Source organism: Elgaria multicarinata, chromosome 5, assembly GCF_023053635.1.
Source record: "Elgaria multicarinata webbii isolate HBS135686 ecotype San Diego chromosome 5, rElgMul1.1.pri, whole genome shotgun sequence".
NCBI classification, from domain to species: Eukaryota; Metazoa; Chordata; class Lepidosauria; order Squamata; family Anguidae; genus Elgaria; species Elgaria multicarinata.
Genome location: NC_086175.1, coordinates 2,771,352 through 2,793,656, shown reverse-complemented (window position 1 = coordinate 2,793,656; position 22,305 = coordinate 2,771,352). Strand labels below are relative to the sequence as shown.

The 22,305-nt window shown below is 45.3% G+C and overlaps 1 protein-coding gene across 1 annotated transcript in view; it reads left to right on the top strand.

Moving 5' to 3' along the window:
• The window catches only part of CFAP99 (cilia and flagella associated protein 99), a 118,319-nt gene that overhangs the window by 5,085 nt on the left and 90,929 nt on the right, over positions 1-22,305 (top strand). The window contains exon 2 of the mRNA XM_063125899.1: positions 113-257. Coding sequence (XP_062981969.1) covers positions 113-257 — 145 coding nt within the window. The remainder of the gene's footprint in view (positions 1-112; positions 258-22,305) is intronic.

Below are 22,305 nucleotides of genomic sequence, written 5' to 3'. Positions count from 1 at the left end.
TCTTGGGCACTGTTAACTGATCCCTCCATGATATCATTTGACACAGGATGGTAGTACTTGTTCAATTCATTGGACTTTGCTCCTTAAATTTAAATCAGTTTTATCTCCACAGGCTTCTAAAGTAATGGATCAAACCTTTTTGATGGCAATTTTGTCTGGCTGTATAGAATATAAACCTTTATTGGATGTTGTGGTCAATGCATTTTATATCCGAGATGGAAAACATTGCCTGATGTCTGAGCGTAATCTGTATGTTGGTAGGTATTTAATTATATACTTAAACTATAGAGACATAGTAAATTTGTCTATGATAGTCATTATTTCCTGAATATTACCTGAATATTACCAGTATGAAATGTTTAGTATAATGGAACAGAATAGCAGCAAAATGCACATGAGGATAGTCCGCCTCTTCCCAGGAGAATCAGGGAAGATTCCGCCCCAACACCCTGCCTGCCAAGCAGGTATTTGGTGGAGGAGCAGGGGCTGAAACTGCTAAGAAACTGGCATACAACTGAAGTGCTCCCCTTTATTACTCTCTAGGACTCAAGGTTCACCCAAAATTGTTGCTCTAACACTGTAACTTACTCTCTTCAGTAGAACTCAAGGATTCCTTCTGGCTCCTATCAAGGCAGCCAGATGTTCATCTCACTAATCCCAAACACCTCATACAGAGTTGGGGCGAGCATATTTCCAGCTGAATTTCTTCATGCCTTTCCTGGAGGCAATTGAAGTAGTCCTCTTCCCCCTTTTATCGCTCCTCAGGACTCAACGTTCTCAGGACTCAACGTTCTCATTGCTGCTCTCACTTCAGTAGAACTCAAGGGGTCCTCCTAGCTCCTATCAAGTTCTTTGCGGCAGGCTCGTGATGAGGGGTCAGACTTTTGGGAAGCAGGTGCACAAGAAGAGCGCTCCTCATGAGCTGGTTTCGCAAGAGAATTAATCCCCAGCAGACTGCTCCCAGCACACCAAACAGCATTACCTTCTTTTTCCCCCTTCTCTGCCACTAATAATATGTGGGACGTAATCGTTCCCCCTCTTCTCAGAATTCTAAATCATCTGTCATGGGGGAGGGAGACTGAGAGCGTTTTTTGAGCATTATCATTAGTTCCATTGACTATGATTACATGTCAAAAGGTTTATTTTACAAACTAAATGAAATGGAACTTGGAAGAAAAATAGCTTTCTACCGGCAATACAAGAAGAATAGAAACTCATCAATGTTTTAGGTGATAACCCTTTGGGCTTTTCAGAAATTGTGACTAAAAAAGATTGCCAGTACATTAGTGAAACTCACTTTATGACAGATGAAGGCTTTTAAAAAATAATTTTAAAAATGGTCTTTAAGCCAATCTTCCTGAAATTCAGGGTATGTAAAATTAACACGTAATTCTGGCACCTGAACATTTCAGGCAGATTGATCAAATCTCTTAAATTCTATAAAATCTAGAATAACCCAGCCGTGACCATTCCTTAACATGGTGGGATGTTGATTTTACAGATGGGCCTTTAAATTTGTGCCAACATGTAAAATTTTTGGAAGTTTTGAAGCCATGGGGAAAAACAATGGAAATTTTGGGCGAAATGGAAAAATTAGCTATTATTATTATCATGTTCTTTACAGATCTAAAGTTATGTCATTGCTTTAGGACAGTGCGACGTAACAGATCCTTATACTAGACCTGTTGCATAAACCTTTCTCAGGCCAAGCACCACTCCTTGAAAACCTGAGGGAGTGTGAATTAAAACCTTTCCCCTAGCTATGAGGGAAACAGGTTTACTTCAGGATCTGCTCTAAATACACTGTGAGTATAATCTGGTGTAGATGTTTAATAACTGTAAGGCAGGTAAATAATGCCAAGCTGACACGTAGTTGGTAGCTAACAAAATCATAATAAGTTTATTGTTATTTAAAAGCTTTAAATAAAAATGTAATACTTTCAGTCCTGACTAAACTAAACTCTCCACACACCAACCACCTCACTCTCTTTATACCAATCCTAAATCCCTAGAATCCAAACTCTTCTTACTCTAAAAAATAAACAACTCTCCCACACGCACTCATCCTCACAAACTCATACTCAAAACTAACTCACAAGCCTCCCAACACCCTCCTTATATACTCCTTTCCACCCCACCTATCATGTCATAAACCACACCCACTCACTTCTAACATTCCGTACTTACCAGAACATACTAATCCAGACATACACAATATAATCAGTTGTGGGTTAACACCACAGACAGCCTTCCCCAACCTGGAACTCTCCACATATTCTGGACCTACTCCTATTAGGCTCAGCCAATGCTCAGGAATGCTGAGCATTATAGTCCAAAACATCTGGAGAGCACCAGGTTGGGAAGGCTACATAAGGAACTGAAGTTATATTATGTATCACTTGGTTTGCTCATAAAAATTATTATTATGTTTAAAAACTTCAATAAGTAAACTCAGTAAATTTATAATTATTGTTTGAATAAACCATACTTTAAAATTTAATGTACCAAATTATAATTTAATGAGCAAATCAAGTTAGACATAACGTATTTTGGGTTCCTAGTTTATGTCTGACCAGAGGGAATCTGAATCATCCTAGAAGCTAGAAGAAGCAGGTAGAAATGGAAGCCTGGTGTACAGCATCTGTTCCTGTTTGTAAAGAAGTTTAGGGGAATTCCTAAACCTATTCCTGTCTGTGGGGTGGAGCTTAGGGAAATCTGATCTGAAGGAAAAGCTGTTGAGATTTTATTTAGCTAGGAAAGACTGAGTTTAGGAATGGTAAGCAGCCATATTTAATTTAAGAACCTTTAAACAATCTCAACCTATTATTTGAAGAGTGACATTTTATTCACTTTTGTAAATAATTTCTATTAATTTTTTTGTTCATTTTGAAAAGTTGTCTTTTTTGTATCAATTTTTTATTCTTTCATGAACATACATGACATAAAAGCATTACATAGAGACATTATATCTAAGGAAAAAGAAAAAGAAACATGAAAGAAAGATAAAAGGAGGAGTACACACCAAGGTTAAGGTGTATTTTCGGCTGTCTACACACACAAAATGTGAATTATATTCTCTCCTTGTTTAATGCATTTAACTCAATAATCAAATTCTTTTCTTTCTTCTAAGTTAACTATATCTCATACACTGAATCCACAGACAAATACATCATTTTTCTCTGTTTCTTGCAAAAATTCTATCAGAGGTTTCCATTAAGATATAAATGCGGCTGTTGATTTATCTCTCATCGCTGTAAGTTTTGCCATTTCTGCCACCTCCTATATCTTCAATATGTATTCTTCCATTGTTGATGTTAATTCATTTTTCCACTTCTGTGCATATAATAATCTCGCTGCCGTTGTCATATATAAAAATAAAGTTACCCCTTCTATTTCAGTTGATTGTCTATTAGTCCCAATAGAAAGGCTTCTGGTCTCATTTGTATATTGGTCTTTAATATTTTTTGAATTAAAGAATGTATTTGTGTCCAAAATGCCTTAGCTTTTTTACAGGTCCACCAAAGGTGATAGAAGGTTCCTTCTTCCTCACATTTCTAACATTTGCCCGAAGTTCCTTTATATATTTTAGCCAGCTTTGTAGGTGACATATGCCATCTATACATCATCATATAGAAATTCTCTTTCAGTCTTGAACATAATGTAAATTTCAAACCTTTTCCCCACATATTCTCCCATTGTTCCATTGAAATGTTATATCCAAAGTTTTGAGCCCATTTTATTATACAATCTTTTTACCTACTCATCCTCTGTTTCATACTTTAACAAAAGATTATACGTCTTTGAGATCACATGTTCATCGTTTGTACATAGTACCATGTCAAATTCAGATTTTGATTGCTCAAACCCACAGTTCTTTTTGTCCATTTTAAACCTTTCCATAATTTGTACATAACGAAAACCATTGACATATATGAACAACTTTGTTCATATATGAACAACATTCTTTGAACAACTCCTCCCTTGGTTTTAATTTACGTTCATCTTGTGACATTTCTAATACATCATTATATGTTAACCATTTATTCATAGGTGACAATTCCCTCCTATGAATAGCCTCCTGGGCAGACACCCAAAGCGGTATTTTTTGGCCAAACCTTGGTTTATATTTATTCCATACTCTTAGGACAGCACATCTCACGTAATGATTATTAAATTCTACGTTAATTTTAACTTTGTCATACCACAAATAACCATGCCATCCATATCTCAGTTCGTGTCCTTCCAGTTCCAACAGTATCCTATTTTTCAACAACATCCAATCTTTCATCCACACTAAGCAGCAGGCAGAAAATCATAGAATCATATCATAGAATAGCAGAGTTGGAAGGGGCCTACAAGGCCATCGAGTCCAACCCCCTGCTCAATGCAGGAATCCACCCTAAAGCATCCCTGACAGATGCTTGTCCAGCTGCCTCTTGAAGGCCTCTAGTGTGGGAGAGCCCACAACCTCCCTAGGTAACTGATTCCATTATCGCACTGCTCTAACAGTCAGGAAGTTTTTCCTGATGTCCAGCTGGAATCTGGCTTCCTTTAACTTGAGTCCATTATTCCGTGTCCTGCACTCTGGGAGGATCGAGAAGAGTTCCTGGCCCTCCTCTGTGTGACAACCTTTCAAGTATTTGAAGAGTGCTATCATGTCTCCCCTCAATCTTCTCTTCTCCAGGCTAAACATGCCCAGTTCTTTCAGTCTCTCTTCATAGGGCTTTGTTTCCAGACCCCTGATCATCCTGGTTTCCCTCCTCTGAACACGCTCCAGCTTGTCTGCATCCTTCTTGAATTGTGGAGCCCAGAACTGGACGCAATACTCTAGATGAGGCCTAACCAGGGCCGAATAGAGAGGAACCAGTACCTCACGTGATTTGGAAGCTATACTTCTATTAATGCAGCCCAAAATAACATTTGCCTTTCTTGCAGCCATATCACACTGTTGGTTCCTATTCGGCTTGCAATCTACAATTCCAAGATCCTTCTTGTTTGTAGTATTGCTGAGCCAAGTATCCCCCATCTTGTAACTGTGCCTTTGGTTTCTATTTCCTAAATGTAGAACTTGGCATTTATCCCTATTAAATTTCATCCTGTTGTTTTCAGCCCAGCACTCCAGCCTATCAAGTTCACTTTGAAGTTTGTTTCTGTCTTCCAGGGTATTAGCTATCCCACCCAATTTTGTGTCATCTGCAAATTTGATCAGCATTCCCTTCACCTCCTCATCCAAATCATTAATAAAAATGTTGAAGAGCACTGGTCCCAGGACTGATCCCTGCGGTACCCCACTCGTTGCCTCTCCCCAGTTTGAGAAGGTTCCATTGATAAGTACTCTGAGTCCGTTTCTTTAGCCAACTGTGAATCCACCTAATAGTTGTTCCATCTAGCCCACTTTTAGCTAGTTTGTTAATCAGAATGTCATGTGGTACTTTGTCAAAAGCTTTGCTGAAGTCAAGATATATGACGTCCACAGCGTTCCCACGGTCCACAAGGGAGGTTACCTTATCAAAAAATGAGATCAAATTTTTGAGACAGGACTTGTTCTTGACAAATCCATGTTGGCTTCTAGTGATCACCGCATTGATTTCAAGGTGTTTACAGATTTACTTCTTTATGAAATGCTCCAGAATTTTCCGAAGGATGGATGTCAGACTGACTGTTCTGTAGTTCCCAGGTTCTTCCTTTTTGCCCTTTTTGAAGATAGGGACAACGTTAGCCCTCCTCCAGTCGTCCGGCACCTCACCCGTCTTCCATGATTTTGCAAAGATAATAGACAAAGGTTCTGAGAGTTCTTCCGCTAGCTCCTTCATTACTCTAGGATGCAGTTCATCGGGCCCTGGAGATTTGAACTCATTCAAGGAAATTAGGTGTTCTTGGACCATTTGTTTATCAATCTCAAACTGTAATCCTGCCCCCTCAACTTCTGCTTCACTTTTTCCAGGGGGGTCATAGACCTGCTTTTGGGAGAAGACTGAGGCAAAGTAGGAATTGAGCACTTCAGCCTTTTCTTTGTCATCTGTTATCAATTTGCCATCCTCATTAAGCAGTTGAACCACCATTTCTTTCCTCTGTCTTTTACTACTCACATATCTGAAGAAAGCCTTTTTATTGCTTTTAGCATCCCTCGCTAATCTCAGCTCATTCTGAGCTTTAGCCTTCCTGACGCCATTTCGGCACTTCTGCGCCACTTGTCTGTGCTCTTCTTTTGTAGCCTGGCCTTCCTTCCACTTCCTATATGTATCCCTTTTTGTTTTCAGGTCATCTCTAAGCTTTTTGTGGAGCCACATTGGTTTCCTCTGTTGTCTTCTATCTTTTCTCCTTGTTGGAATTGTTTGTAACTGTGCCTTTAAAATTTCCTTTTTTAAATACTCCCACCCATCCTGCACTCCTTTTCTCATTAGGCTCATTTGCCACGGGACCTTACTAATCATAGTTCTGAGTTTATTAAAATCAGCTTTCCTAAAATCCAGAGTACGTGTATGGCTACACTCAACTTTTGTCTCCTTCATAATCAAGAATTCAAGTATGATGTGGTCACTTTCCCCCAGAGTTCCCGTAACTGCCACTTTATCCACTAAGTCATCCCTATTGGTCAATATCAAGTCAAGGATTGCCGATCCTCTAGTTCCTTCCTCCACTTTCTGTAGGAGAAAGTTATCACCTACACATGTCAGGAATTTCTTGGAGGGGCCCCTTTTGGCAGTATTAGTCTCCCAACAGATATCAGGGTAATTGAAGTCCCCCATCACTACTATATCACACTTCTTTGAAACACTGGCAATTTGTTTCTCAAAAGTTTCATCCTCGTCTTCTCCTTGATTGGGTGGTCAGTAGTAGACTCCGATTATCATATTCTTTTTATTCCTTGCCCCATTTATTTTAATCCAGATGCTCTCGATGGGGCTCCCAGTCTGATCCTCCTGTATTTCTGTGCAGGGATAGGTATTTTTAACAAATAGTGCAACTCCACCTCCTTTTCTATTTCTTCTGTTCTTTGAGCAAGTTATATTCTTCAATTGCTATATTCCAGTCATGGGAGTCATCCCACCAAGTTTCAGTTATACCTATCAAGTCGTATTTGCCTTCATGTAATAAGAGTTCAAGTTCGTTCTGTTTGTTTCCCATGCTCTGGGCATTAGTATATAGACATCGAAGACGATGTGTTTTATAGTCTGGCTTTGTTCCTACATTGTTGCGGACACTATTTTGGGGCACTATTGGAGCTGTTCTCTGTACTGTGGTGCCTTGGCCTTCATCCATTGTTGCCTTGAAATTTACGTCTCCCGACCCCATAAGATTCAGTTTAAAGCCCTCCTGATGAAGTTCTTCATGCTGTGGCCAAACACATTCTTTCCAGCCCTTGTGAGGTGCAACCCATCCCTTGCCAGCAGTCCATGTTCCAAGTAGCGTAGCCCATGGTCCCAGAATCCAAAACTCTCACAATGGCACCACCTTCGAAGCCAGTCGTTCATCCGGAGTATTTTTCTTTCCCTTTCTAATCCTCTTCCAAGAACCGGGAGGATGGATGAGAAAACTATCTTGGCCCCAAAGTTCTTCAGTTTCCTTCCCAGAGCTTCAAAGTCTGAAATGATTTCTTCGTAGCTCTGCTTGGCGACATCATTTGTTCCCACATGGATGAGAAGAAAGGGGTATGTGTCCGTGGGCTTTATGAGCTTCGGTAACCCTTCAGTCACATCTCTAATCTGTGTTCCAGGGAGACAGCACACCTGGCGAGTCCATGGGTCTTCACGACATACTTGGGTTTCAATCCCACGCAGCAGGGAGTCTCCCACAACAACTACTCTTCTCTTCTTCTTGGTTGACCTACCTTCTGCCTCTTGGTCACTGTTGCATGGTGTCTCCTGTACTTCTTCCTCTGCAAACTGTCCTTCAGTCTCATTCTCCAGAAGCTGAAAGCGGTTGCTTAACTCTAATGGTTCCACCGGTGCAGAATGCCTTCTAATTCTTCTGTTCCTAACTGTCACTCTTTCCCAGGGAGTTTCCTCTTCATTGGCTTCCCTCCCCTCAGCATACTCCACTTCTGCTTCAGCTGGCTGTTGTTCTTCAATCTCATGTGCTTCTTGTTGCTGTTGCAGTTCCACCGTTCGGTCTAAGAACTCCTCGACTTCTCTTATTCCTTGGAGGGTGGACACTCGCTGCTCAAGTCCTCTCACTTTTTCTTCCAAAAGTGCCACCAGCTTGCACTTGTTGCAGGTATACACCATGTTGAGCTCAGGCAGAAACACGAACATTGTACACCCTTTGCAGGTCACCACCTCTAGGGGCTCCTTTCCATCCATATTGTCGATTTCTGCTTTGGTTTTTTCCTTTCTGTTTATAGTGGAATTGCCTTTGCTTTGTCCTGTCCTCTGTGAAGGTACACAACTATGAGTAAGATCTTTTGGGGTTTTTTTTTCTGGTGGTGGTTTTGTGGTTTTTTTTCTCTCTTTATGTTTTTCTTTGTTTTTCCCACCTCTTTTTTTTTCTTAGAGGCCTCCCCCTTGACCTCCCCTGCCGAACTCCCCCTGTCAAACTCCTGTTTGCTCGCTCTCTGTTCACTCGCTCCCTGGGAACTGGCTTACTTTTATAGCTTCTACTTGAGCTGGGCCAGCTGCTCTTCCCTGCTTCTGCTCAGCTCCAAGTCAGGAACCAGAATGAGGTCACTGAAAGGCCAACAACAATCAACAGCAATCAGGCCACAGATTGCAGAGTACAAAGTACAATCAGCAATCAGGCCACTCCCCCTTCAGCTCCTGCAGCAACTATCCACACCGACCCTCTTCACTCAGCACTTGAGGTCTGGCAAACCTAGTCCTCTTTTCTTCTGCATCCTGCAATATTTTAATTTTAACTCTTGTTTTTTGCTTGCCATATAAACTTAGATATCTCTCTCTGTCACTGCTTAAATGGTAAGTCCGATGTTACAATGGGTATTGTTTGAAACAAAAATAACATTCTTGGCAGAACATTCATTTTAATTGCTGCAATTCTCCCCCAAAAAGACAGTTGGACCTTTTCGCATCTTGATAGATCTTTTTTAACTTCATTCCACACCTTGACATAGTTCTTCTTCGTGGTCTCTATGCATCACACATATGGGCTTTGCGCCTGTGCAGAGACCAGACCGGAACCTTCTATAGCTGAGTGGAACATTTTTGGCGGGAACCCCTCCCCCACGCTACTGCGCACGTCCATGGGGTTCCCGCCCTTACCTCAGTTCTTTGTCGTCCGCCATTGTGCTTAGACCATAGAACCAAACCTCTTAGCGTTTTCTCTTTAAAATCCTTTTTTACTTCAAATCTTTCCTCTTTTCGCTTATTTCTCACTTCTTAACATCTTTTCTTCTATTCTATCTAAAAAAAAAAAATTTTTTTTTTAGTAGTTAGATTTTCCTCAGCGATTTCTATCGCGGCGCTTATCCGTATGGCAGTTAAGGCCCCATTTCGCAAGTGTGTGAAATGTGGAGCTAAGCTCCCTCCAACTGACGGGCACTCCCTGTGCGTCCTGTGCCTAGGTGAAGGCCATAAAGTTGAGTCTTGGCTGAATCTTCGAGGATGCACAAAACGGCAGCCAGTAAGTCCATTGATGACCATTGCACTGAGGTGCCTGAACATTCCAGAGCGGCTAATAGGGCTCAGATACCCCTAACACCTGGACAAACGGCAGCCAGTAAGTCCGTTGATGACCGTTGCACTGAGGTGCCTGAACATTCCAGAGCGGCTAATAGGGCTCAGATACCCTAACGCCTGGACAAACGGCAGCCAGTAAGTCCGTTGATGGCCATTGCACTGAGGTGCCTGAACATTCCAGAGCGGCTAATAGGGTTCAGATATCCCTAACGCCTGGACAAACGGCAGCCAGTAAGTCCGTTGATGACCGTTGCACTGAGGTGCCTGAACATTCCAGAGCGGCTAATAGGGCTCAGATACCCCTAACACCTGGACAAACGGCAGCCAGTAAGTCCGTTGATGACCGTTGCACTGAGGTGCCTGAACATTCCAGAGCGGCTAATAGGGCTCAGATACCCCTAACGCCTGGACGGTCACTGGCGAGTTCCGCGGCCAGGAAAATCTCCAAAAAGGCCCAGACTCCCAAATCTTCTTCTGAAATGGAGAAAAAGAAGAAGAAGAAGAAGCGAGACGCGGAAAAACCCTCGTTAGGGTCATCCCGCATGGCGGAACTGGCTAGGAGTCACTCTACTCCTCCTGCCATACCGACCGCTTTGATACCGAGGCCTCCCTCGGTATCGAGATCCCAGTCGGTACCGATGGCTACGATACCGACACATCCTCCCAGTCTATCGGAGGGCGAGTTGCGGGATTCAGCTTCAGCGGCCTCTTTCCGAGAGCCTGCCAGGCTGCAAGAAGTTCAGGGACTAATCCCTCTACCGCCTTCGCCAAGGCACACTCTAAGGCGTCAATGGGAAGGAGCTTTTCAATACTCTTATCCCCAATCAGTATGTGGCGACTATGTATGGGATCGATATCGCCCACAACGATACTTCCAGGGTGACCACCAGTACCCTCAAGAAGAATATTATGCACACCCTCCGCCTACGAGGATGTGTCATCTACCGCTGCCTCCACCACCCGCCCACCAAACGTCCACGGTGTCGACGCCTCGACACCGTACGCAGCCATCGGCATCGACTGCCGCGGTTACCACGGTACCGACGGAGCATGTAGACCTCCAGGTGGTTACAGTATCCTTGCCTGAGGATAATTACCCATCGGATTCTAAGTCGGGGTTGTTGGCTACTCCATCGATGCCTTCACCAGAAGATGAGGTTCATGACAAGGACCCTTCTTCCCCTTCCGACGATATGGTCAGATTTTTTGACCATATGCTTAGAATGGCTCAGGCATTAGGACTGGAGATCCAGCAAATGGATGAATCGGTCGTCGATCTAATCTACGACGTTTTCCAGTCCACAACCAACCAACGACTTGCCATCCCTATTCCACATGCTTTAAAGCAAACGGCTCAATTATCTTGGAATCTTGGAAAACACCGGCCACATCGGAAAGGCTAGAGACCCTCTATCGAGTCCAAGAGGAAGATGTACAGTTTCTGGTCCAACATCCCAAACCTAATTCGATCGTAGTGGAGTTGGCTCAAGGCCACTCACAGAAGGCACATTCTGCACCCGTGGACAGAGAAGGCAGAAAGTTGGACCATACGGGCAGGAGGATTTACTCCTCTGCCTCTTTGGGCATCAGGGCATCAGCCTACGAGGCTACCATGGCACGATACCAGCTCTTCCTCTGGGAGAAAATAGGATCACTATGTGAACATCTCCCAGAGGACAAAAAAGAGCTGGCACGAGTTTTCCAGAGTGAAGCTTCAGCCATAGCCAGGCAACAATTGTCAACAGCGAAAGGTCAGCAGAGGCAGCAGCAACAACAGCTCCAAAGCAAACGTCAGCCCGACTTCTCTAAGAAGCAGCGGGCTTGACTTCTTTATCCCAGATCCACCTCCCTTTGCGAACCGCCTAGCACCACATTACCATCAATGGGAGTCAATAACATCGGACTCCTGGGTGCTCACTATCATCAACTCGGGGTATGCCATCGAGCTCGATGTCCTTCCTCCTTCTTCGGGGGTGAAAGTAACGGCGCCATCCCCTCCTCTGCTTCTCGAGGTACAGACCCTCCTAACGAAAGGAGCCATCTCTCCAGTACCCGCAGAGGAACTCAGCCAGGGGTTTTTCTCCCGATACTTCACGGTCCCGAAAAAAGATCTGGTAGCGGACATTTCAACCACCCTCAACCTGTTGGTCTCGTTGGGTCTGTGGGTCAACGAGGAGAAATCTATCTTGACCCCACAGCAGAAGCTGGACTTCATAGGGGTAACCCTATCGTCTCGGGACGGGAGAGCATACCTGCCCTCGACCAGAGCAAGCACCCTTCAAGAGTTAGCCATCGCTACCGAGAGCCGCCGAAAGGTCTCGGCATGGACAATTCAGAGGCTATTAGGCTTGATGGCAGCTACAACTGCAGCCATCAGGTTTGCAAGACTCAGAATGAGAATATTGCAGGCCTGGTTTTTAAGAACTTTCGATCTTCGACACGATGCCCGGCGAACTTACCTGTCGATCCCGACGCAAGTAAGGGCATCTCTGAAATGGTGGTTTTCGATGTCGACGCTCCTAGAAGGAGTTCCCTTCCAGCAAGAAACTCCTTCGGTAACGATCATAACGGATGCATCGTTGATCGGATGGGGAGCACACTGCGACTCCCTCACAGCTCAGGGCCGTTGGCCTCCTTCCCAGAGGGAACATCATATCAACCACCTAGAACTGCTAGCGGTGGAGAATGCAATAAAAACTTTTTCACAAATGATCGAGGGCCGAAACGTCCTGATCGCGACGGACAACACCACGGTAGTGGCGTACATCAACAGACAAGGTGGGACAAGGTCTCATCCTCTGAATCGATCGGCACTCAGGATTTGGAACTGGTGCATAAAGAGAAATACTCACCTGACGGCGATCCATGTAGCGGGCAAGGAAAACATCATCGCGGACGCCCTCAGCAGGTCTTTCCACGTCGACCACGAATGGGAGCTCGAGAGACGTTCTCTTTCGGTACTGGAGCCTCCCTGCTGTCGATGTCTTCGCTACCGAAGAAAACGCAGCTTGTTCCAGGTTCTGCAGCAGAGCAGGAAGAGGAAAGCACTCGCTAGGAGATGCTTTCACCAGAACCTGGAAAGGAAATCTTCTTTACATCTTTCCTCTGTTTCCACTGTTGACGAAGGTGCTGGCCAAAATCCAGTTGGACAGGTCGGACTGCATCCTTATCACACCGTGGTGGCCTCGACAGACGTGGTTCTCCCACGCCCTTCGACTGTCGGACGGGAATTACATCAGACTCCCGCCGATACCGACACTGTTGTCTCGACACCAGGGCAGGGTTCGACACGCAAACCTGTCGACCCTCAAGATGACGGCATGGAGAATATCATCCATTCCTCCTCTCGTACCAAGGATTTAACTGTAGACCATATATTGTTGGCATCACTAAAGCCTTCAACGAGAAAATCTTACGCGGCAAAGTGGCAGAGATTTCAAACTTTTGCCTTGGAAAACGATCAAGCACCTGAATCTTGCCCTTTGTCATTGATTCTCAAATACCTATTGGCACTTTATCAGCAGGGACTCGAACTCACTTCCATCAGAGTTCACTTAGCGGCTATTATGTCTTTTCATCGAGGCATGGATGGTTTTACACCTTTTGTACATCCAACATTGAGGAAATTTTTAAAGGGGCTTAAAAATATGATACCGACAGTAAAGAGTATCGTTCCACCATGGAGCCTATCAGTGGTGTTACAGGCATTGACAAAGAAGCCCTTCGAGCCCATGGCCTTATCTGACCTTAGGCTTCTAACATTCAAGACTGTCTTTTTAGTAGCCATCACTTCTGCTAGACATGCAAGTGAGCTTAGAGCTCTCAGGATAGATGCTCCTTACACTATCTTTCACAAAGATAAGGTTGTGTTACGCACAGACCCTGCCTTCTTGCCTAAGGTAGTGTCAACCTTTCATCTGTCCCAATATATCACTCTACCAGCTTTCTTTCCGAATCCAACAACACCTGTTGAGTTTTCTTTACATACACTTGATGTAAGGAGAGCTCTTGCCTTTTACAAGGCTAGGACAGAGAGTTTTAGGAAAACAAAGCAATTGTTTATTTGTTATGGTGAGCCTTCTAAGGGACTCCCTGTGTCATGCCAGCGATTATCACGCTGGATTGTAGAGACAATTGAACTTGCTTACTCTATCTCTAAACTAGCGCTTATGAAACCTGTGACAGCTCATTCTACCAGAGCTGTCGCAACATCTGTTGCCTTCAGCAGAGGTGTTCCCTTGACAGAAGTCTGTAGAGCTGCAACGTGGTCCACTCCATCCACGTTTGTTAGGCACTACAGTTTGGACACCCGTGCGAGGCAGGACTGCTCGTTTGGAAGGACAGTGCTCTCGGAGATCTTCAGATGATGCACCAACCCACTGTCCTGAAGAAGCCGGTCTGAAGCCAGCCACTTTCGCTTATCTCTTTGGGCAGAGTGCCCAGACTGGGAAGCCCGCCAAGAATCAGACAACACAGCACTAAATGATAAACAATAATGTGTATTCACACACGTTAAACACCAAATAGAACAGTCTTTAGTGCTCACGTAAAGTTCCAAGCCAATTCCAAAATACCAATCCAGGGTTCAAAAGGCACGAGAGAGCAAGTCACCAAAGTCCATAAGCCAGTCCAAGTTTCAAAGGGCAGGAGAGAGTCACGGGGTCCAAGAAGTCCAGAGTCCAAAACGATCCAACAGGAACACGGCACGGTCAAGGGTACACGGTCCAGAGCTTCTCCCAGGCAAACCAGATAAGCTCTGACAATTTGCTGGCCTGCACACTGCTACCTAAATACACCAGCTCAGCCTCACAGCCGTTCCTTGTTCAGCTGGCGTTTATTAGCAATCCGCTTGAATCGGCGTAAAGCCTCCTTCTCTGCCCTTTGCTGTTTGAACGAGGGCACGTGTAACAAGTCTGTTTGCTCCTCTTCTAAGTTTGCACTGGATGAGGCCTCTGCTGGCTGTTGATCAGCCAAGCTGGTACTGGGTCCCGCCTGTGGCTGCTCATCCCCAGAGTCCTCATCCTCAGAAAACTCACCGTTCCTCACACTACTCCCCTCTCCATAATCCCCTCCTGCCGCCCTAGCTGGGCCTGGCTTGGAAGGGTAGTTATGGTGAAAGTCCTGCACCAAGAGGGGAGCATGCACATCCCCAGCATTCTCCCAGGAGCGCTCTTCTGGCCCATAACCCAGCCAGTCTATTAAGTACTGCAAACGCCCTTGATGTTTCCGTGAGTCCAAGACTTGTGCCACTTCACACTCCTCCTCCCCATCCACTAACACTGGGACTGGAGGCGCCTTTGACCCAGCATCCGGCCTCACCCCTGCTGCTGGGACCAATAAGGAGCGGTGAAATACTGGATGAATCCGGAAAGTCTGAGGCAACTGCAAACGGAACGCCACTGGATTAATCTGTGCTGTTACTAGAAACGGGCCGATGAAACACGCATCCAACTTCCTGCAAGGTCGATGCCGTGGAAGATTCCACGTTAACAACCACACCTGGTCACTAACCGTGATTGCCGGCCCCTCCTGCCTCTTCCGATCAGCGCCCACCTTGTAGGCCTCTTTGGCAACCTGCAGCTGCTCCTGCACCATGGACTGCACCGCCTGTAGATCCTGCAACCATTGATCTGCCGCAGGAACCTTGGTAGCGGGCACCACTGCAGGGAACCACTGTGGATGGAAACCGCCGGTTGCAAAGAACGGTGTTTGCTGTGTCGAGGCGTGCACTGAATTATTATAGGCGAATTCCGCCAAGGGAAGCAACCCCACCCAATTGTCTTGTTGGTAGTTAGAGTAACATCGCAGGTATTGCTCTAACGTGCCATTTGTCCGTTCTGTCTGGCCATCTGTCTGTGGATGAAAGGCTGTCGACATATGCGCTTTGATGTCCAAAACCTGCATCACAGCCTTCCAAAAACATGCCGTAAACTGTGTTCCCCGATCCGAGACAATCCCCTCCGGCAGTCCATGTAGCCTAAAGACGTTTACAAACAACCAAGCAGTCTCCTGAGCAGTTGGTAACCCTGGACACGGGACAAAATGCGCCATTTTGGAAAAAAGGTCGACCACCACAAATATAGTGGTGTTTCCCACAGACAATGGCAAGTCCATAATAAAGTCCATCGAAATCACCCGCCACGGCCCCTCAGGAGTAGGCAACAGATGCAGCAACCCTGCCGGTCGCCCCCTTATATCCTTTGCCCAGTGGCACACCGGACAGCTCTGGACGTATCGAGCCACATCTGCTTGCACCCTAGGCCACCAAAATTCTCTAGACAGCAAGTGCAAAGTTTTGTACAGGCCAAAATGTCCGGCTGGCTGGCTGTCATGGCACAGCTGTAACACAGAGTCCTTACACACCCCTGCTGGCATATACAAACGGCCCCGGTGATATAGGAGCCCGTCTCTCATGCGGAACGGCGAATTGGCCACTTCTTCTGCATGTTCCCGCGCCAACGCGTCCTGCCCCTGCAACTGGCGAATCTGTTCCCGCAATGTCGGGGGCACCTGCGCCGCTGCAAAATGTTCAGGTCGCAGGATTGTTGAAAGCACCTCCCCCTCTGTCTGCGCTGTGTACTCCGGCTTGCGGGACAAGGCGTCTGCCTGGCGGTTTTGGGCCCGAGGAATGTATTTCAACCGAAAGTTGAAACGCCCAAAAAACGACCACCGTTTCTGCCATTGTGTCAGCTTCCGAGCCGTCTGCAGATATTCCAGGTTCCGATGATCGGTCCGAACCTCCACCGGACACGCCGCCCCCTCCAACAGATGTCGCCACACCTCGAAGGCCGCCTTCACTGCCAAGAGTTCCTTCTCCCAGATAGTGTAGTTCCGTTCTGGAGGAGTAAGCTGCCTGGAAAAAAACGCACAAGGCAACCACCCAGAGTCTGCTGAACTTGCCTGCAGAAGAACTGCACCCACGGCGACATCAGACGCGTCTGTCTCCACCACAAAAGGTTTACATGGATCTGGATGCTGCAAAATTGGGGCTGCCGTGAACCACTGCTTCAACTGCTCAAAAGCGACCTGTGCCGCTGGCGTCCATTGAAACCCCGTCTTGCCCCTCAGCAGCTGTGTGATGGGTTCCGCCAGAGTCGCGAACTCTGGAATAAAGCGACGATAAAAATTCACGAAACCCAAGAAGCGCTGCACCTCCTTTCGAGTCCTAGGAGACTGCCAGGACAGGACCGCTTCGACCTTGGCATGATCCATCGCCACTCCTTTTGCAGAGATCTTATAACCCAAAAAGTCCACTTCCGTGAGATCAAACGCACATTTGTCTAATTTTGCGTACAACCTGTGCTCACGAAGTCTCTGCAACACTGCCTTAACATGAGCATCATGCGCCTCCTGATTGGGGGAATAAATCAAAAAATCATCCAGATAAATAATAAAGCGATCCAGGTAGTCCCTGAAAATGTCATTAACAAAATGCTGAAATACGGCTGGGGCGTTGCATAATCCGAACGACATCACTGTATATTCATAGTGCCCATATCGGGTCTGAAAAGCAGTCTTCCACTCGTCCCCTTCCTTGATTCTCACCAAATTATAGACCCCGCGAAGATCTAATTTGGTAAAAACCTTCGCATGTCGCAGACGCTCCAAAAGTTCTGGAATTAACAGTAAGGGGTAGCAGTTACGCACTGTGATGCGGTTCAGGCCTCTATAATCATTACAGAGACGCAAATCCTGTCTTTTTGCGTACAAAGAATACGGGTGCGCCTGCAGGCGACTTAGAAGGGCGAATAAACCCCTTCTGTATGTTGGTCTCCAAAAATTCCCGTAAAACCGCCAACTCTGGTTCTGAAAGGGAATAAATGCGCCCTGCTGGTATAGAGGCCCCTGGTAACAAATCAATAGTGCAGTCATATGGCCTATGCGGTGGAAGCCTATCCGCCTCCTTTTTGTCAAAAACATCCGCAAATTCAGCGTACTTTGTTGGAAGATCTGCAGCCGCAGATCTTGGAACCGCTGCCACGGCTGCCTGCACCCGCTCCGGCCAACAATGTTCTTGACAATAGGGCGAAGCAAAAAGTACTTCCCGCCGACCCCATGAGATATGGGGATCATGCTGCGTGAGCCATGGCATCCCCAAAACCACTGCAAAATGTGGCACCGCGGCCACATAGAAACGTAGGCGCTCCACATGTCCCTGGATCTCCAGCTTCAACATCGTAGTCTGATGCGTCACCGGCCCTGATTTTAAAAGATGCCCATCAATTGTCTCCACCTGCCTCGGCTCTGCCAGCGGCTCTAGTGCGAAGTTGTGTTGGGAAGCAAACGCCCAGTCCATAAAATTGCTGGATGCCCCAGAGTCAATCATAACTCCCACTGCACACCCCTGAGCCTGCTCCCCTGACAGAGTTGCTGCGACCAGTAGAGGGTCTTTTCTGGGTGCTGCCTGAGGCACACCTGCCTCTGCCCCCAAAATTCCCAGGCTAGCGACCCCTCCTAAGCCTGGGAAGTCCCGTTTCCCGACATAGACCCCTTCTGTCCCTTGGCAGGGCATACTCGAGCAAAATGCCCCCCAAGCCCACAATACAAGCACACGCCAGCCGTTCTCCTTCGCTGCTTCTCCGCCGCAGAGAGACGTGCTCGCACAGCTCCCAGCTGCATTGGCTCTTCTCCAGTACAGGGCGAGACCATGACTGCAGGTGCTGCTGCTGGCTCCACCACTGGCTCCACTTTCCACCCTGTTGTTCCTCTCCGTGCCAAACGACGCGCTGATAACTGAGCATCCATCCGGGTGGCCTGTTCGATAAGCAGAGCCAACGATGTAGGCGGTGCTGAGCGTGCCAATTCATCCAACAGCTCCTCTGCGAGGCCATAACAAAACTGGGACTGGAGTGCACTGTCATTCCAGGTCAGATCTTGTGCCAGGAGACGGAACTGTGTAGCATATTCTGCCACCAACCCCTTTCCCTGACGCAGCTCCCTTATGCAATGCTCCACTGTCTCTGCTTTCACTGGATCTCCCCAGATGGCTGTCATCTCTTTCAGAAACTCAGGCAGATTGTCAAGCAAAGGGCTATCCTGATTGAGATAAGGCGTAACCCATCTGCTCGCAGACCCAGACAACAAGGACACAATAAAAGCTACTTTGTGCCCGTCTGTAGCAAAATCCTCCGGTCGGACCTTGAAATGCAGTCTGCAAGTTGCAATGAAACTGTCCAGCATTCCCTTTTCTCCTGCAAACCTCTCTGGCATAGCTGCAAAACATTTACTCCTACGTGGGAGCAGCGGCGGAGGCTGAGAAGCCGCAGCCATTGCCTGATTCACTTGCGCTTGGAGCATGGTGATTAATTGCGTGAGCTGGGTCGCCTGCGCAGCTAACTGATTCTGCTGCTCCAAAAGGTTTTCCATTCTTATTTTTCTTAACAGAAAAAGTGCTGGTAAAACGTTGGTCAGAGCTTATTCTGTCCTGAAGAAGCCGGTCTGAAGCCAGCCACTTTCGCTTATCTCTTTGGGCAGAGTGCCCAGACTGGGAAGCCCGCCAAGAATCAGACAACACAGCACTAAATGATAAACAATAATGTGTATTCACACACGTTAAACACCAAATAGAACAGTCTTTAGTGCTCACGTAAAGTTCCAAGCCAATTCCAAAATACCAATCCAGGGTTCAAAAGGCACGAGAGAGCAAGTCACCAAAGTCCATAAGCCAGTCCAAGTTTCAAAGGGCAGGAGAGAGTCACGGGGTCCAAGAAGTCCAGAGTCCAAAACGATCCAACAGGAACACGGCACGGTCAAGGGTACACGGTCCAGAGCTTCTCCCAGGCAAACCAGATAAGCTCTGACAATTTGCTGGCCTGCACACTGCTACCTAAATACACCAGCTCAGCCTCACAGCCGTTCCTTGTTCAGCTGGCGTTTATTAGCAATCCGCTTGAATCGGCGTAAAGCCTCCTTCTCTGCCCTTTGCTGTTTGAACGAGGGCACGTGTAACAAGTCTGTTTGCTCCTCTTCTAAGTTTGCACTGGATGAGGCCTCTGCTGGCTGTTGATCAGCCAAGCTGGTACTGGGTCCCGCCTGTGGCTGCTCATCCCCAGAGTCCTCATCCTCAGAAAACTCACCGTTCCTCACACCCACCTCCAAAGATATGTCAGCTTGCTACTCGCCCATATGTGTGATGCATAGAGACCACAAAGAAGAAATGCAGGTTGCTTACCTGTAACTGTAGTTCTTCGAGTGGTCATCTATGCATTCACACAACCCACCCACCATCCCCACTTGGTGGTGTGAGACTTACAAATAACACAGTTATACGTGGAATGTACTTTATTGAAATTACACTCATGTTTATGGGGGCACAATGTTGGACTCCTGTAAACTGAGGTAAGGGCGGGAACCCCATGGACGTGCGCGGTAGCATGGGGGAGGGGTTCCCGCCAAAAACGTTCCACTCAGCTATAGAAGGTTCCGGTCTGGTCTCTGCGCAGGCGCAAAGCCCATATGTGTGAATGCATAGATGACCACTCGAAGAACTACAGTTACAGGTAAGCAACCTGCATTTATTATGAAATAACATACAGTTCATATCTGTCAGGACAATTCTCAAATAATTTACCTTTTCAATTTGGAAGCCTGTCTTTTCTATCAATTTTAATTGTTCTTGGGAGTTCATATTCTTTGTTAACATCTTTGTCTTCTGTTTATTAACTTTGAAGCCTGCTACTGCCCCAAATTCTTTCAGTTTTCTCATCAAGATTTCAATACCCTTTAAAGGATCTTTCAAGGTAAAGACCAAATCATCCACAAATGCCCTCAACTTGTATGACTCTTTTTTTAACCTTTATTCCTCTAATTCATTCATCTTGTCTCATATCTTGATTCAGCAGTTCTAACACCAAGATAAACAATAAAGGTGACAGTGGAGAACCCTGTCTTGTCCCCCTTTGTATTTCACATGATTTGGTCACATCTCCACTAATAATTATTTGCGCTTTCTGAGAGGTGTAAATAGATTTCACCCATTTTATAAAATTTACTCCAAAGTCCAGTTCTTCTAGAGTTCTAAGTAAAAAGGGCCAATTAAAATTATCAAACGCTTTCTCAGCATCCAGGAAAATCAAAGCAGCCTGGGTTTTTTTCCAAATATTCCACAACATTTAGGACCGTTCTTACATTGTCTCTCAACTGCCTCTTGGGTAAAAGGCCACTTTGATCCTCATGTATAAATTATTGTAGGACTTTCTTAAGTCTTTCCGCCAAAATTGCCATAAATAGCTTATAATCATTGTTTAATAATGATATTGGTCTATAATTCTTAGTCAAGGTCAAATCCTGTCCTTTCGGTATAAGTATTATATAAACCATCATCCAAGTATCCGGTATCTCCCTCCACTATTCAAAATAGTGGACTGTAGTGGTTGTAGGAGTTCATCCTCAAGTATCTTATAATATAAACCTGACAGTCCATCCAGTCTTGACCATTTCCCCAACTTAATCTTTCTTATCACTGCCACTATCTCAGCTGTTGTTATAGGTCCATTCATTATTTGTTTCTGTTCCTTTGTAATTTTCAGTAGTCTTTGTTTTTCAATATATTTATCCATTAGATGTGCTGATATATCCTGTCCTTTATACAGATTCAAGTAGTATTGGTGAAAAACTCTTTGTATGGCTGTGTCATCTGTTCAGTTTCACTCTCCTTTATTTTAATTATTGTTTTCTTTTCTCAATTTCTAAGCCAGCCATTTTCCTGGCTTGTTTGCTGATTCGAAACTTCTTTGCTTCATATAATTTAGGTTTCCCCCCCCCTCCCATATCCCATATTGTTAACATTGATAATTGTTGTTGGAGCATTTTAATTTGTTGGAGAACACTTGTCTTTTCAGGCATTTTCCTTAGGTCTTCTCTTTTTTTGATCTCATTCAAAATGTTTTGTGTTTTCTGTTCCCTTTTCCTCTTAAGTTGACTGTTTTGGTAATCAAAGTGTCCTCTCACATAGGCCTTACTTGCGTCTCAGATCATTCGAAGATCTGTTACTTTATTCAGATTCATTTCAAAATATTCTTTCAGTTTTCTTTTACTGCTGTCCACCATGCTTTTATCTTGCAGCAAAGTTTCGTTTAATCTCCATCTTTTTTTTTTTTTTTTTTTACCTTTTCTCCTATACGCCCTAGATTGTGGTATGAAAAAGATTTGGGTAAAATTTCTATTTTGCTTTTATAAGAAATTCTTTAGTTGTCAAGATCATGTCTATTCTTGAGAAGGACTTGTGCCTTTCTGAAAAGTAGGTATACTCTTTTGAGTTGCCATTTCTGTGTCTCCATATGTTTACTAAGCCCAGATTGTCCATCAGATCAAAAAAACTTTTAGGGAGTTTGCCTTGATGACTTTGGATCTTTTTCTCCGATGTAAATTTGTAGCAAGATAACTCCATTCCAGCCTCCCATCAAATACCAATTACCATAAGATAAGTCAGAGAGACTGGTAGTCATTTTCTTGTAGAATTCCACTTTATGGTCATTGGGGGCATAAACCCCCAAGACCAATGTTGATACTCCATTTAGAGTAATTTTAACTCCTACATATCTTCCTTGTTCATCTCTTAGTAGCAATTCTGGGTTTAGATATGATTTAATATATAAGACAACTCTGTTTTTCATTTTTCTACTTGCTGCAATTAATTCTTCACCTAGTTTTTTGTCAATTAGATATTTTACAT